The sequence below is a fragment of the Pseudopipra pipra genome, chromosome 10 (genome assembly GCF_036250125.1).
Source record: "Pseudopipra pipra isolate bDixPip1 chromosome 10, bDixPip1.hap1, whole genome shotgun sequence".
NCBI classification, from domain to species: domain Eukaryota; kingdom Metazoa; phylum Chordata; class Aves; order Passeriformes; family Pipridae; genus Pseudopipra; species Pseudopipra pipra.
Window position 1 is genome coordinate 64,819 of NC_087558.1, and position 13,433 is coordinate 78,251.

General features: G+C 37.6%; 1 protein-coding gene across 4 annotated transcripts in view; it reads right to left on the reverse strand.

Moving 5' to 3' along the window:
* Positions 1-13,433, reverse strand: part of HLTF (helicase like transcription factor) — a 75,806-nt gene that overhangs the window by 51,341 nt on the left and 11,032 nt on the right. For 3 of the 4 annotated variants that reach the window (XM_064665600.1, XM_064665599.1, XM_064665602.1), the window contains exons 14-22: positions 12,315-12,458; positions 11,394-11,532; positions 9,501-9,636; positions 9,013-9,192; positions 8,433-8,554; positions 6,978-7,156; positions 3,186-3,314; positions 1,713-1,825; positions 1,351-1,531 (exon numbers count right to left, since the gene is read on the reverse strand). In XM_064665600.1, the coding sequence (XP_064521670.1) occupies positions 1,351-1,531; positions 1,713-1,825; positions 3,186-3,314; positions 6,978-7,156; positions 8,433-8,554; positions 9,013-9,192; positions 9,501-9,636; positions 11,394-11,532; positions 12,315-12,458 (1,323 nt within the window). Of the gene's footprint in view, positions 1-1,227; positions 1,532-1,712; positions 1,826-3,185; positions 3,315-6,977; positions 7,157-8,432; positions 8,555-9,012; positions 9,193-9,500; positions 9,637-11,393; positions 11,533-12,314; positions 12,459-13,433 lie in introns of all 4 variants that reach the window. The other variant, XM_064665601.1, reaches the window with a different exon arrangement.

Consider the following 13,433-nt stretch of genomic DNA (forward strand, 5'->3'; position numbering starts at 1 on the left):
GATCAATAAAGAATCGTGGTCCCACTATCCCTCCATCTAATACAAGTCGTCAACCCCTGCCACTTGGGATGGTTACCATCACAGGATGGTTACCAGCAGGATGAGAAGAGGCTGTTCAATGGTGTACAAAGGCTGCAATTTTATTTGGCTCTGGTTTGTTAGGTACAACTGTATACTGTAGATGATTCAGTGTTAACAAGGCTTAGCTTACTTTCTTACAACTGCTTGCTGCAATACTCAATGCATTATCTCATTCACTATCTTCACAGAAAATTAAAATTCTCTTGCAGTTTCCACAAATATTCAGAGAATTGTTAAAAAAACCCAAAGTGCAGTGGTTGGACTAGATGGCGTTGTGGTCATGTACGTCCCTTCCAGCTGAACCCATCAATGCAACACACCCAGAAACAACGTGGGGAAAGATGCATTGCAATTCAGGAAAAACTTCTCCATACTCTCACTCATATTTAATTCCTTTAGTTTATTAAATAAATAGCTTTTGCCTTCATGCTGTTATTACCACTAGCCTGATGTCCAAGCTAGTACTTTTGCTTTACTATTGGTATTAACAGATGCCCAAGTCCAAAGCTACCCCATTATTTTCATTTACTTTGGTTTTGTTTCTAAGTGCAGAATTTGTCTTAGTTTCCAACTGCCAAAAAACTGGGACATCAGAGGAGTAAACAGTGGTGGAGGAAGTGAACAGAAAAACTTTGATTTTGTACAATGACACAACACATGAACCAATTTTGTTAAGAATACCATTTTGCTATCAATAAATGTAATTTACATTTTTATTCCTTACAAATAGTTTTGTGTTCCTGAGTGCTTTAATGAAAGGAAAAAAACTTCCGAAGTTTAAATATTACCAGTCTTCTAAGACTACAAAAAGTAACCTCAGACTAACGTCTTTATTTATAAATAAATTCACAATAACATCAGAAGAGACTAGAACAGACAAGCACTGCATTTAATATATACTGTTCCTAAAATTCCACTTCACAGCTTTTGAAGTTATTAAACAACAAACAGAAAACCACATTCGAAAATATCAGAAAGAAATAAAGAAGGAACAGATAGCATATGCTACACTGTAAGGTGTCACACCACTCTTTTAGTAGTCCTACTAGCATTCTTTTCATTCACAGTAAATAAATGGACAGCACAAAAATACAGTGTTAAATCAAAAAGATGCCAGGGAAACAAATGAAGAAAAGTCCTACTTGCCCTTTAACAAATACTCATCAGTGTAATTCATTCTCAGAGGGGCTTTTCTTCTACCTCTTAGGAAAACACCAAAGGAGCTTCCCCTAGATTAAGCCAGATCATTATGAACAACCCATTACTCACGGGATCCATTAAAAACACTCGGGAAGCTGCTGTCAGATTTAATCCAACTCCACCCGCTTTCAGAGACAAAAGCATTATAGTTGCAGACCCTGCTTGGTTGCTTTGGAAACACCGAATTGCTTCCACTCTTTTCTTCTGTGCCATTGACCCATCCAAACGAGTAAAGGCAAACCCTGATTCTCTAAAGAGAAAGTAAAAATGTTCAACTTAACAAGCCATTTTCTGTGACAACAGGAAATAAATAGATTAAAATCCTGACCTCTACTTTGAAATGTGAATTTAAAATTCTATTTTCTTTGACAGATCTTTCTAAGACAGTGTAAAAACACATGTTTATTAAAAATATCAGTAGTTCTACTTACTTCAAGGGATTTTCTATCAGCGACAGGAAAGTTGTGAACTGAGAAACGACGAGACATTTAGCAGCTGGATTATCCCTCCGCAGTTCTATCAGAGCATGCATAAGAGCATTTATCTGAAATTAAATGAAGCATTTATCTGAAGTTAAATGAACTTAGATTCTATTCCTACAGGTGGCTTTGATAAAGTTCGTATCAACTGAGAGAAATCCCTGTTCAGTAATGTCTGTTAAATGAACTAATCTCCAATTCTGTGGGTAGGGTTTCTTTTAATTTCCACAGGAAACCAAGGGTTGAGCATTTTTAATGGTCACAAACTACAGGGTGATATTGAGGGTGCTTTGGTCACAACCTGTTTTCCAGACATACTTCCCACCGTCAGGAAGCAGCAAGTCCCCTATCTCCAGGGTATATGGAAAATAGGAACAAAGTAGTGGAACTCCAAAAAATAAGGCATAAGCAATGGACAGCCACAAGGCAAGTGCTTTACTACAGCAACAGTCAGGAACTGAGAAAGGCTTCCCCCAGAAATACTCAGGCAAATAAGCTATGCAAGACCCTTGGCTGGGGATGACAGGGAAAAAGGACACACCAGAAGCACTCTGAAACCAGCATAAGAAACAAAAGGAACAAGGAACTGGACTTGAGGCAGAAGAACACTGCCAGTTTTCGCATGTAAGGTTTAGCTAGAGAATGCAAGTAACAGCACCAGGTAACAAACAAACAATCTTAATTTATTCTAGAGCATAATGTCCTAAATTAGTTCTTAGGTCTCCACAGAAAGATTTTCAGGGAATGAATTTGTAACCAGCATTTGAAAGAACAACTACTTCATTAAAAGTAACATGTAGAAAAGCAATCTCAAAACAAAAAGGTCAAAATACAAGCAGGAAGATTTAATTTCTGGCAGCAAATGCACGACGAGAGTTAGGCAAAAAAAAAAATCATGTGGCAGACCTTGACAAACAGGTCTGCAAAATAAAACAACAATATCTCACCAGTTTATCTGACAAGTGTTATATGATGCCCATTTAGTTTTCCCCGCTAGAGTAGAATATATGTTCTTTATGTAAGATATAAGAAAGAAGGATTTATTTAGATTTTGTTTCCAAAAGTAAATTTAGAGCTGGATAAGTGTCAGTGGTTATAAAACTGCTCTATCTTCAGAAACTGAAACAAAAGACGAAGCCCTTTACCGAAGTTTTATTTAATTAATACATATCTATGTACTGAACAATGACCAGCATCAAATCACAACTAGTCTTCCTTTTGTCTTGTTTCCCTGCTGCAAAATTTGTCTGCGGTGGGATTTTATTACACACTTTCTTCTGTGCTGGCTAGACATGCTGGGCAGACTTTTAAATAATAATTGAAATACGTTATTCACATGTATAATATATGCAGCATATTTACATAGTAATAGAGTATGCCCTAAAAATCCATAATGAAAGCCCAATAAAACACAATGGAATGTACCTTTGAACTGGATATCCACTCCCGATCAAGCTTCTTTCCACTACTGGAGTCTATTTCCTCTTCTAGGGGACATTCCACCAAGTGCTCTACTTGAAGTTCATTCCTACAGAGAGGGCATTTGGCATTTGGCTACAAAAAAGCCCAAATAACATTACAAGAAACATATTAAATCAAATTGTTTATAGTGAATACTAAAGAACATCTTTACAAATATTATATTGATGTCATGTAAAAATATCCTCAGGTTCATTCTTGTAACACACTGTCATTTCTGACATGACAGTCATAATATTTTACTTGTGAGAACATTAACATGACATAAACACTACATGTTTTAAAAACACTCAGCCTTCCTTAAAAGCGGTCTTCTTTCTGAGCATATTTATACTTGAAATAAGTAACTCAATATTTTAAGGCAAGCAAATACTTGGGCTATGGGGAGATAGACTATTTTAAATATCAGAAAAATAAACCATCCTTCAAAGACTATCTTTCTTAGTTACAAACAAAGAATGACCTTTTACCCTTTTTCTTCAAAGCCTGCACAGAAATAACAGCAGTCTGATGAAATATGCTTTGTCAGGACAAAGCAGGGTATCTTCTCTTTTTCCCCAGCAGACATGAGAAACGAGACATGATTTAACACCAAAAGCTTTTTTCTCTGAAGTATACTCTGGATAAAGCAAAATTTATATAATAGCACTTTCATAGGACTCACAAAATTTAACAAAAAGACTGTGTACACTGTACAAATACAGAACTTTGTGAAGCAAAAATGACAGACATGAAAAACCTTTGCCTAACAGAGCAACCCTTTAAAATTAGCTAGTTCTGTTTATATAGCAATCTGGCCACAGACCCAAGGCATCTTTAGACAGGCTACAAAGCAGAGCTCACAAACCACGGGAATACTGGGGGCTGCTAATCTGGACTGAACTGCCAGCCAACTAAAGAGGCCGGCAGTCACAGTCTGAATACATTAATTTATTGCAACAATAAAGCTATCCTTTCAAGAGACAGAATCTTAACACAAACAAATCTGAAATAACAGCCTCCTAAATGTAGTGAACCTATGAACCATTCCTGATTTGGCACCAATCCAAAAATCCTCCAGTGACAAGACAAAATAAATGAATTCTATTAAATCTGAAAAAGGTTTTCTGGAAAAAAAAATCCTAACAGTGCTCATAAAGACTTTTTTTTTTTCTTTTTAAATACAAAGCCCATGTCTTTCTGCATCCCTTCTCCACTTTAGTACTGCAATTATAAACAAAACACAAAACACAGCTAAACAGTACCAACACAGACACCAAACACTTGCAGTAAAAGCATATGAAAATGACCAAAAATGTCTCACAATCAACAGCTAAAAGAAGAAAAAACGTTTTAATGCATATCTGGCAAGTTTTTACAAGAATGCAGTTAATACACAAAGACATTAGATTACTGTAGATGTTTTATAGCTTTACTGGGACTTTTGCATAGGATCCTCACTTATTTGCACGACTGAATTTAGCCTTAGCAGAAGATTGAAATGAAGGTGGTGGTCACTCTCCAGCTGTTAACTACTAAAAAGTTTTTCCAATTTCGGTAAATACTTTTAGGTTAACATTAGAAAAATAAAATGGTCTCCAAGTTCATAGTACAACAAAAGGCCAAACTTTTCACTCAGCAGTTTTGTGTTTGCAGCTTCACATCTCATTGCTCACTGACCGCTTAATGCTGTCATTTGTATTAATAATGGAAAGCACAGGCATCTTGCCTGGAAGAATCCTGTTTGAACACAAGCTGTTTTGGAGAGAGGGTATGCAGTTTGCTGGCTTCCTTTGTTTTTAAGGTGATACCTAAAAGTACTTCCCCGAGCTATTTACTAGGAGAGAGTTGATTTATAACATTCAGGCACACGACTATCCAACTGAGATGCAGTACTAGCAAAAATACCTATCACGTGGAAACACTGAATTCCCCGACTTTGGAATTTAGATGTGTGCCAGTGTGGAAATTGATAGATGCAGATTAACCAAGACGGCCACCACTCACAGATGAAGTGTGAAGACAGATTTATTCCATCATTTGCAGGAACACATACACACTACTGAGTCCAAACTTAGCAGGGGCAAAAAGCGCCAGGAAGGCCCCAGCCTTGCCTTACTTACATACCAAACCCTAATGCATGTGAAAAGGGTCACCAGCCTTCGTTTTCACAACTCTGAACTCTCTATCCCCCTTCCCCCCATGTCTGTGGGAAAGAATGCTTTTAAGTCTTTAACAACTGTTCTGTTATCTTCCTTGAGAGAATTCCATTTCTTTCAACAGACAGAAAACAATCCAAAGGAAACACAGGGCATGAAAATTCCCACAGTGAAACACTATTCTTAGCACTCTCAGCTGCAAAGGTATCTTGAGCAAAAACAGCTAAAGAAAAACATCCCCTCATCAAATCTTCCGCTTGCAACCCCTTTTCAGTCAGTGTTCAACACAGGCAGCATTCTGGCTGGAAGCTGCAAGAACTTTCTTAGGAACTGGTTTAAATCAGGAATCATTTTGAGGCTAAGAAAGGCTTATAGAAACTCATGATAGTTCAAAAGAAGTTACACCCACCTCTGTTTAGACTTCACTACTATGAAAGTAATCTATGGAACAACATGGTATTGGACAAAGACACTAGTTCTGGAGATTCCACAGTCCTTTCTAGGTAAAACATAGTAACCAACTTGACTGTAAAGTCAAGTAATACACTATAATAATTCCATCACATCATATCCCAATTTATTTCTCTGCATGTTAAAAACACCTGATGGTTCAGCAGGGGCACCAACTCTGACACAGACACATCAAGAACCTCTGCACTGGAAAAACGCCTCTGCAAGTGCTCTTTCCTTAAAGAATAATTTCACAACACTAGTTTCCCTCAAATTTCTCAGAAACTCTAGAGTGGGATATCTGCATCAGAACCTTGTGTATCTGGCAACAGAACAAAGCTGATCTACAAGCCAGACAGACAACACTTCCCACCTCTATCTAATTGACTGCTTATGCACAAGCAGGGACTAATCTGTTCCCTGCTGTCTCCTAATAAAGAATACCCAGGTTTAAGCTGGCAGTTGCAGCTCTACTCTAGCTAGGAGGAGGCAGAACAATTCCAGAGAGTAAGTGCAGCAGCACTCAATACATATGGTAAGACTACCATAGAAAGGAAAGGGCAAACAAGAAAGAAAAGCACAGCTTAGAAGCATACAAGAAAAATAAATACTGTGGTTTTCAAAAAAGCAATTAAAAGATGCTCATCCACAAGTTTATTCCGGATAGAGTCCTGAGAGGGTCATAAAGATGGCCCTCTAACAAGGCAGCTATTTCACTGTAGAAGTTTATCAGCTTGGAAAATGGAGCACGGATGTGATTTTTGTTCAACAGTCAACTTCCAATACACAGCTTTAGTCTCTTTTAAGCACAACATACACATATATGACACCACACACAAGCAGTGAAGAAGCATCCAGCCACATGGAGGCATTCAGTGCTGCACACTTTGACCCTAGGGACAAAGTAAGGTGAGAACTACGGAATCGGTCTTTGATCAGTGGTAAGGTAAGGTCCATGAGTATTTTCAGTTTGACAGCTACTCTCCCCACAGTTTGACTTCAGACCAATAGCTTTTATAAGCCAGCTGATAACTACATTTACACTGTTCACCATGATTTAAAAGAACAATAGCTAGATGGCCTCCTGGTGATACTAGTTCATTGCTTTCGAATAGCTATTACAATTAATTGTAATCATAGAACAACCAACCTGTTCATTTCTGAGGACTTCAAAAATACATGGTTTACAAAACACATGTGCACAGTGTGTTATCACAGGAAGAGTCAATGATTCCAAGCAAACTGCGCATTCTTCATCTGAACCAGAGCTCAGAACCAACTTCATTTTACTCACTAATCTCACATGCAGTTCTTCGGGAGTTCCATTATCTGGAAATATAGAAACATACTTAAACCCAGAGATTTCCGTAAAGGAAACACTCTGAGCTCTCATGCATCAAAACAGCTCCATTGGTCAAAATGCAATTAGAATAGTTTATACACAATGAGGATATAGCCTACAATGTATAAAACCACAAGATGCCCCATACTACAGAAAATTTTAACCTACTAATTCAAAACACATTATGAGTAATCATACTTGGAAAAACAGTAATTTGAATTCAAAGAACCTCAACTGTATGCTCAGTGGTAAGTATACGTGCAACTCAATGACTAATGAGAACAAGCAATTTTCATGTGGCAGCTGTTCAAGTAGCAAAAATCTTATGAACATGACACTATTTATAGTTAAAATTGCTTCTTTTTAAGTAAAGAAATTCAATTAATACTTACTAGTTATTAATCGATTTCTAAATAATTATGGAACAATTATCAAATAATTTCTCCATCCTGCAATTTTAAGGAAGATAAACAGCAACCTTCTGAAAAAGGTTCTGACCATATCACTGGTCTTTCAGTTTCCTGAAAAATCACACCCATGCCAATGGCATCTCAAAATAGGCTTTTTCTAAATATTACATTTGCAAATTCTCAAATTTAAAGTATTTCAAACAGACTATACTTTCTTCTGAAAGTATAGTCTGTTTTTTAACGCTATTTTTAACGCTATGCGGTTGTACAGTTCTGGCTTGTCAAAAATAAAACTTCACTCTCGGTCCTCTGTGTTCACCCTTCCTTACAGCTGTGACAAAGTCAACAGTGTCCTATTCTGCTGAAGAGGCAATGGTTCTGCTGACACAGCTATCAATTTACAAGCCATTCCCCAAATCTCCTCTACATCTTCTCTCCTGAGGCAAAGAAAAAAATCTGCTAAAAAAGCACTTCCGTAAATTATTACAACAACAGACATGCTGCTTTTTAACAAGCCTTCTGCATTTGGTTCTGCAGAGGTCCTCTTTGGTCATTTCTGTATGGGCTGTCAAAGCTTATTAACTCTTGCTTCTGGCCTTCATAACTACTCATACTTCATTACTTCATTCATATGTTAGAATGTGCTCGAGTATCCCCTCCTGAAACATATTCAAACCTATTATGGTACAAAAAAATAAAGTAACTGAAGGAAGCTGAAAGTTCAATAATCCATGCTGAAAAGAGGATGGCTGAAGCTAGAGAGCTTGGAAAACACAAATATATTTCTGTTCTTGAATACAAAGTGCCAGTTCTTGTTCTTAAAAACCACAGGAACCAAAAAGTATTCACTCACCATTTGAAAAACTAGCAGAGGTATTTATACAAAGATGAGGATGACAACAAATCTGTCTTAATCTGAGCAGAACACCAAGGACGTCAGCATAATGAGCTAGTACATTCCCTTGGCTGAAAAATCTGAGTAAGAATTTTATGGTTAGTGTGAAATACTACAGCCTGAAAAAACAGATGACATTACATGATAAGAGTTTAGCTGTTAAAATGATGTTCTGATTGTTCACTTTCCGGTCTGACTACCTTTTCTCAAATGCTCTTCTTAAGGTACAAAATGCTACCCGTAGTATGTTCTTCTAGAAGAAACATTAACACATGGTGACAAAAGCTTTAAGGCCATTCTTTACATATCTGGTATCTCCTCCCAGTTCTCACAAGACAGAACTTCTAATATATAGTTCTGTAACACTCTCTGCTTCACTCTTCAGAACTGAACAGATGTGAAGATAATTTGCAATTATTAGCCTACAACATCCAAACTGACACACTTGGCTACTACAGCTAACATAATCAAAACTTCTGAAATATAAATTTGTGGTATTAAATTTCGATCTTCAGGATAAAGAAAACCTCTGACTTACCTGCTAATAGTAGCTTTGCCCTCATTCTTCACAGACTGGTAGATTTGTCTCTCCTCCTCTGTAAGCGTAACATACTGAATAAGTACTTTACGTTCTGGTAAGTGCAAAATGGGTGTTCCTTTAACTTGACTTGTTTTAGATCTTCTAAGGGTAATACTCCTAATCAGAGACTGTAAACGCCTAAAATATATATATAGACAATATATTACTCAACTGGGGTTGGGTTTGGGTTTTTGGGTTTTTTTTCTTCAGTTTACTGCATAAATTCATGTTTTGTACAAATTTCAAGCCCAGTAGTACAATATAACTCATTAATCTGAAATATAAACAATTTTAATTATTTGATATTTACTAATTTGAACTAAAAAAATTGAAATAAGAACTGATGATACATGCATTTCAAATTTAAATGTGAAACATGAATTTGTCGTGTTGCCCAAGCACTGCTAGTTATACTCATTCACAAACCCTTTGGGAACACTTCATACCGAAGTCCTCCTGGAGCTCCCATTGTGACTGGACGTTGAATTGTTCTGTGCCACCACTCTCGATCAGTAAAAGGTTTCAGTTTTAAGAAGGAAATAAGAGACCACAAATCTTTTACAGAATTCTGAATAGGAGTGCCTAAACAGAAAATGAAGACAGTAAAACCTCAAGGAAACTAAAACTCACAAATTTTTACCAAAGTGCAAATTGTGTGCTTTCTCCTAATCTCAAAACTAGGTTGGCATGTCATTAAGTATAATATTATTTTTTTAAGTAAAATATTACAAAACACTTAAATACATAAGAGTGAGCAAACTGCAGCTCTCAGTGTCAGGATGTTGGATGTTATCTTTCCATTTCAGCTTCACCACCAGTGGTCATGATCTTTAAATTACATTTAAGGATCATATGCTTGCATGACCTGTGGCAGTTTTTATTATTTCATAAAGCTACTGAAGTTTGGATAAGTATGTATCAGTGTAAGCTTCTAACCAAACGTAACTTGCTAACTTCATAAATAGGTCTGTTTTTACTTGTACTGCCACCAAACTTGTGTATCAAAAGTTATTTTGAATTTTCTCTGTAATCACTGAATGGGTCAGGCTAGAAGGGACCACAGCAGGTCATCTGGTCCCACCTCCCTGCTCAAGCAGAGTTAACCTAGAGCACGTGGCACAGGATTGTGTCCAGACAGTTCCCATGAGAGAGACTCCACACCCTTTGTGATCTCCAGTGCTCGGTCACTGCACAGGAAAGAAGTTCTTCCTTATGTTCAGGTGGAACTTCCTGGGCATCAGTTTATGACCATTCTCTCTTGTCCTATTGCTGGGCACCCCTGAGCAGAGTCTGGTCCACCCTCTGACCTCTCCCTGCAGACACTGACAGACATGGATGAGGTCGCCTCTCAGTGTCTCTTATTGAAGCTGAACAGCTCCAGCTCCATCAGCCTTTCCTCAGAGAGATGCTCCAATCCCTTCATCATTTCCACAGCCTCCACTGGAGCCGCTCAGGGAGCTCCATGTCCTTCCTGTCTGGAGGAGCCCAGACCTGGACACAGCACTCCAGGTGTGCCTCACCAGCGCTGAACAGGGGGCAGGATCACTTCCCTGACCCGCTGGCAATGCTTTTCCCAATGCAACCAGGATCCCATTGGCCCTCTTGGACCACAGGATACACTGCTGCTCATGGACAGCTGCTGGCTGTCCACCAGCACTCCCAGGTCCTTCTCCACAGAGCTGCTCTCCAGCAAGTCACCCCCAGCTTGTGCTGGTGCACAAGGTTATTGTTCCCCGGGTGCAGGACCGTGCACTTGCCCTTGTTGAATTTGGGGCGTTCTTCCCTGCCCATCTCTCCAACCTGTCGAGGTCTCTCTCTGAAGGGCTGCACAGCCCTGGGGAATCAGCCACTCCTCCAGCTTTGTGTCATCAGCGAACTTGCTGAGGAGGCATCTGCCTCTTTATCCAAGTCACCGATGAACAAGTTAAACAACACTGGGGGACAACACTAGTGACAGGCCTCCAACTAGACCCTGTGCCACTTATTACGACTCCCTGGCATCTGCTGTTCAGACAGTTCTCAATCCACCTTAATAACTGAATAAAACAAAAAAATAAACACACCCCCACCCCCACAAAACCCCCAAACAAACAAATATGCAAAACCAAGCAAAAAACCCACAACAAAACAAGAAAACCAACCAAGCAAACAAAATCAAAAACCACTGAATGAAGACCCAACTAAATCACTGCTCAAAGACAACATTCCAAATGAACCTGAGATAGGCAGACATTAACTACTTCCAAAAAAGCCAAAATGGAAACACCATGTGGGAAACACAAGATGGTGCTCTACTAAGGTAGTTTGCATTGCATTTCCTCTGGTGGCAAATATTTTACCTGTAAGTACCCATCTTCTATGTCCCTCCAGATTTAAGGCAGCTTTAGTTTGCTGAGCGTTTGGGTTTCGTATAGTGTGCCCCTCATCCAACACAATTCTCAGCCACTTGACTTTGTGCAAAGGGCTATCACCTCTGATCTGAAAAACAGCATTTTTTTAATCTTTGATTCAAGTTAAAACACCTTCTCTTTCAATTTGGATAAAGCAAAATACTAATACAACAATCCCACAGTTAAAAATGGATAGTATTTATCTGCATCTTGTTTATTTATCTGCACAGAAAGGCAAAACTAAGAGTAAGGCCTTCCTGCTTTTAGATTTATTGATTCCTGGAAAATGCTAATGATCTCCTCATACTTGAGCTACAGTAAAAATAAGCTAATGCTGAAAAGAAGAAGAGTTTCAATATGGAAAATGGATCAGAGAGCAAATTAGAAGTTTATATCATATTTAAAGATGTAATCTTCAAGCTTTTAAAAATGGTTGTCATTTCTATGAAAACATGACTTTACAAATACATCTCATGCAATGAGCTACTTGGTTGAAGCCCATGTGCAACAAGAACTATGAAATTATACTTTTATATGCTCCATATTCTTCAAATTTGATAGGACAACAGAAATGGGAACTTCATGCCACCAACATCTGGGGAGATTTGCATACTTGACACCCTTTTCTATCCTTAAAAAGTCCTTTCCTTAAGTTGTCATAATTGCAATCAAATAATTTTCTGTAGAGAAGCAGTTAATAAAAAACTCTGTTACCACAGTGAATACATAAGAAAGTATGTAAAAGCAAAACCACAGCTATCATCTTTTGACTGCCTACCAGAATAGCACTTGAATATACTGCCATCATTAGCCCAAACACTACGAGTTCTTAACAGTAAGGAATCTTCAAACACCTTCTCATTTACTTACCCCATAGTCAGTAGCTAAAATGTTGTAGGTTGTCAATACAATGTCTTGTTCTGAAAGAACTGATGGGTCTTTGCTACGGTCAGAACCATAATAAACATAAATCTTTACATCAAAATCACGGTGGATATGTTGTTCAAACTGGTCCTGAAAGAAAAGTTGTAAAAGGATTCAAAAACGTATTGTGTTACTAAATGATTGTTGGAATTATTCTTCTTGTAAGTTATTATTAGTAATATTATTCTTGTAATAATTTACCTTACCTAAAACCCACTTTCTCTAGCTCTACATCCATTTATACAACAAAAGCAATTTGAATTTGGGTTGCTTTTTACTCTCCACCCAGGTGTGAAGATGGACCAGAAGTAGTCACCTCAATCATTAGTAACAGACATTGTATCACACTGTGGTAACTCTACACTTACAGTGTATTGGTTTACAAACTGATGGTATATGCACTGCAAAATGCACTGTTCCTTGCAAACTGTAATGGAAGAGATTTTATGTTCTTTTTCACTTTCTACCTTAAACATCTCTTTGTTTATTCTTTTACTGTTTGTTTTTTCCTACTTCTCATTACTGGGTTAAACACCTAAGTTTTTTTTTAAGCATAAAAAGTTCTGTTAGAAAAAAATTCAAATATTAATTGTAAAACCAGTGTTTATATTCTCTATATTTGTTCTGTGAAAGACTCAGTATACAGTAATCTTGACAGACAATAAAAATCAACAATTTTATTTCTGAAGCACCAGACTCAAGTTTTCTTTTAAAATACTTAATTTGTCTTGAATTGACAAAAAGTACTTTGTTTACACTATCTGATGTTTCTCAATTATATGATTTTCATGTTTCACCTACAAAGATTAAACTAATGTTCTAACCACAGACAGTAAAATCTTCCAAATGGAATACAACTTGCAAGCTAAAGATATCTCCTTAATATTTGTATTCAAAATGTCATGAAAACAAAAAATTTAACTAATGCAGAGACAGAGCTAGAACAGTCCTTCAGCCTTTTCCCCATAGCAGATTTACTCCCACAGATCAGCACCAGTGTCACCAAATTACTGAACTCCTCTAGTAAATCAACTGTCACATGCGTTATCAATGAAGTACGAGAAT